The 616-nt window shown below is 47.9% G+C and overlaps 1 pseudogene across 1 annotated transcript in view; it reads left to right on the top strand.

The window, feature by feature from the left end:
- The first annotated feature begins 62 nt into the window (after positions 1-62).
- The window catches only part of TEOVI_000807000:pseudogene, a 1,214-nt pseudogene continuing 660 nt past the window's right edge, over positions 63-616 (top strand). The window contains 3 exon segments of the mRNA in view: positions 63-287; positions 290-418; positions 420-614. Of these exon segments, the coding sequence occupies positions 63-287; positions 290-418; positions 420-614 (549 nt within the window).

Here is a 616-nt window from a genome sequence, read left to right as displayed (position 1 = left end):
TTTACAAGATTTAAACTCTGAATAAAGAAGCATTACGAAAAAGTGTTCCATACGTCCGCCTTATGCAGTTTGCCGCCGCATTAGCGCTCCTGCTAGTGAGCTTTCAGCACGGTGACGCGTGGACCATAGTAGAAGGTGCAGACAAAGTAGAATTTGGATTGCTGTGTGACTTAGTGGCGCTAGCAGAAGCTACTGTAACGTTACCGCCGACCACAAACGACGGTGATAATACTCTCTCTGATATATTGCGCCTGAACATGAGCTTCAGCGACAAATCTAGGCAGAAATGTTCAAAAAGAAAACAGGTGAGAACGAATACCACGGAATGTTGCCAGACAGCACAAAGGACCACGGAGTATGGGCAGAGATGTGGTCGCGGTGGCACAAGGCGATAAAAGCTTTAAAAGTGGACAAAAAAACAAGACTTAGCACAAGCGGACCTAAAGCAGCTCTCTGACGACGAAACAGCCGCGCTAAGGGCCCACCTAAAGCCGGTTCTAGCAAAAATACTACAAATAGAGCAGGCACGAGCAAACTTACAACAAGCGCTAGCTAAGCCGGACGCGTCACAACTAAAGGAAACTCTGTAGACAACCGTCTTCAGCGCGGCCGGCAA

The sequence above is a fragment of the Trypanosoma equiperdum genome, assembly GCF_001457755.1.
Source record: "Trypanosoma equiperdum strain OVI genome assembly, contig: ctg_1122, whole genome shotgun sequence".
NCBI lineage: Eukaryota > Euglenozoa > Kinetoplastea > Trypanosomatida > Trypanosomatidae > Trypanosoma > Trypanosoma equiperdum.
The sequence above is the reverse complement of the archived record's forward strand: the minus strand, read 5'-3'. Positions and strand labels throughout refer to the sequence as shown.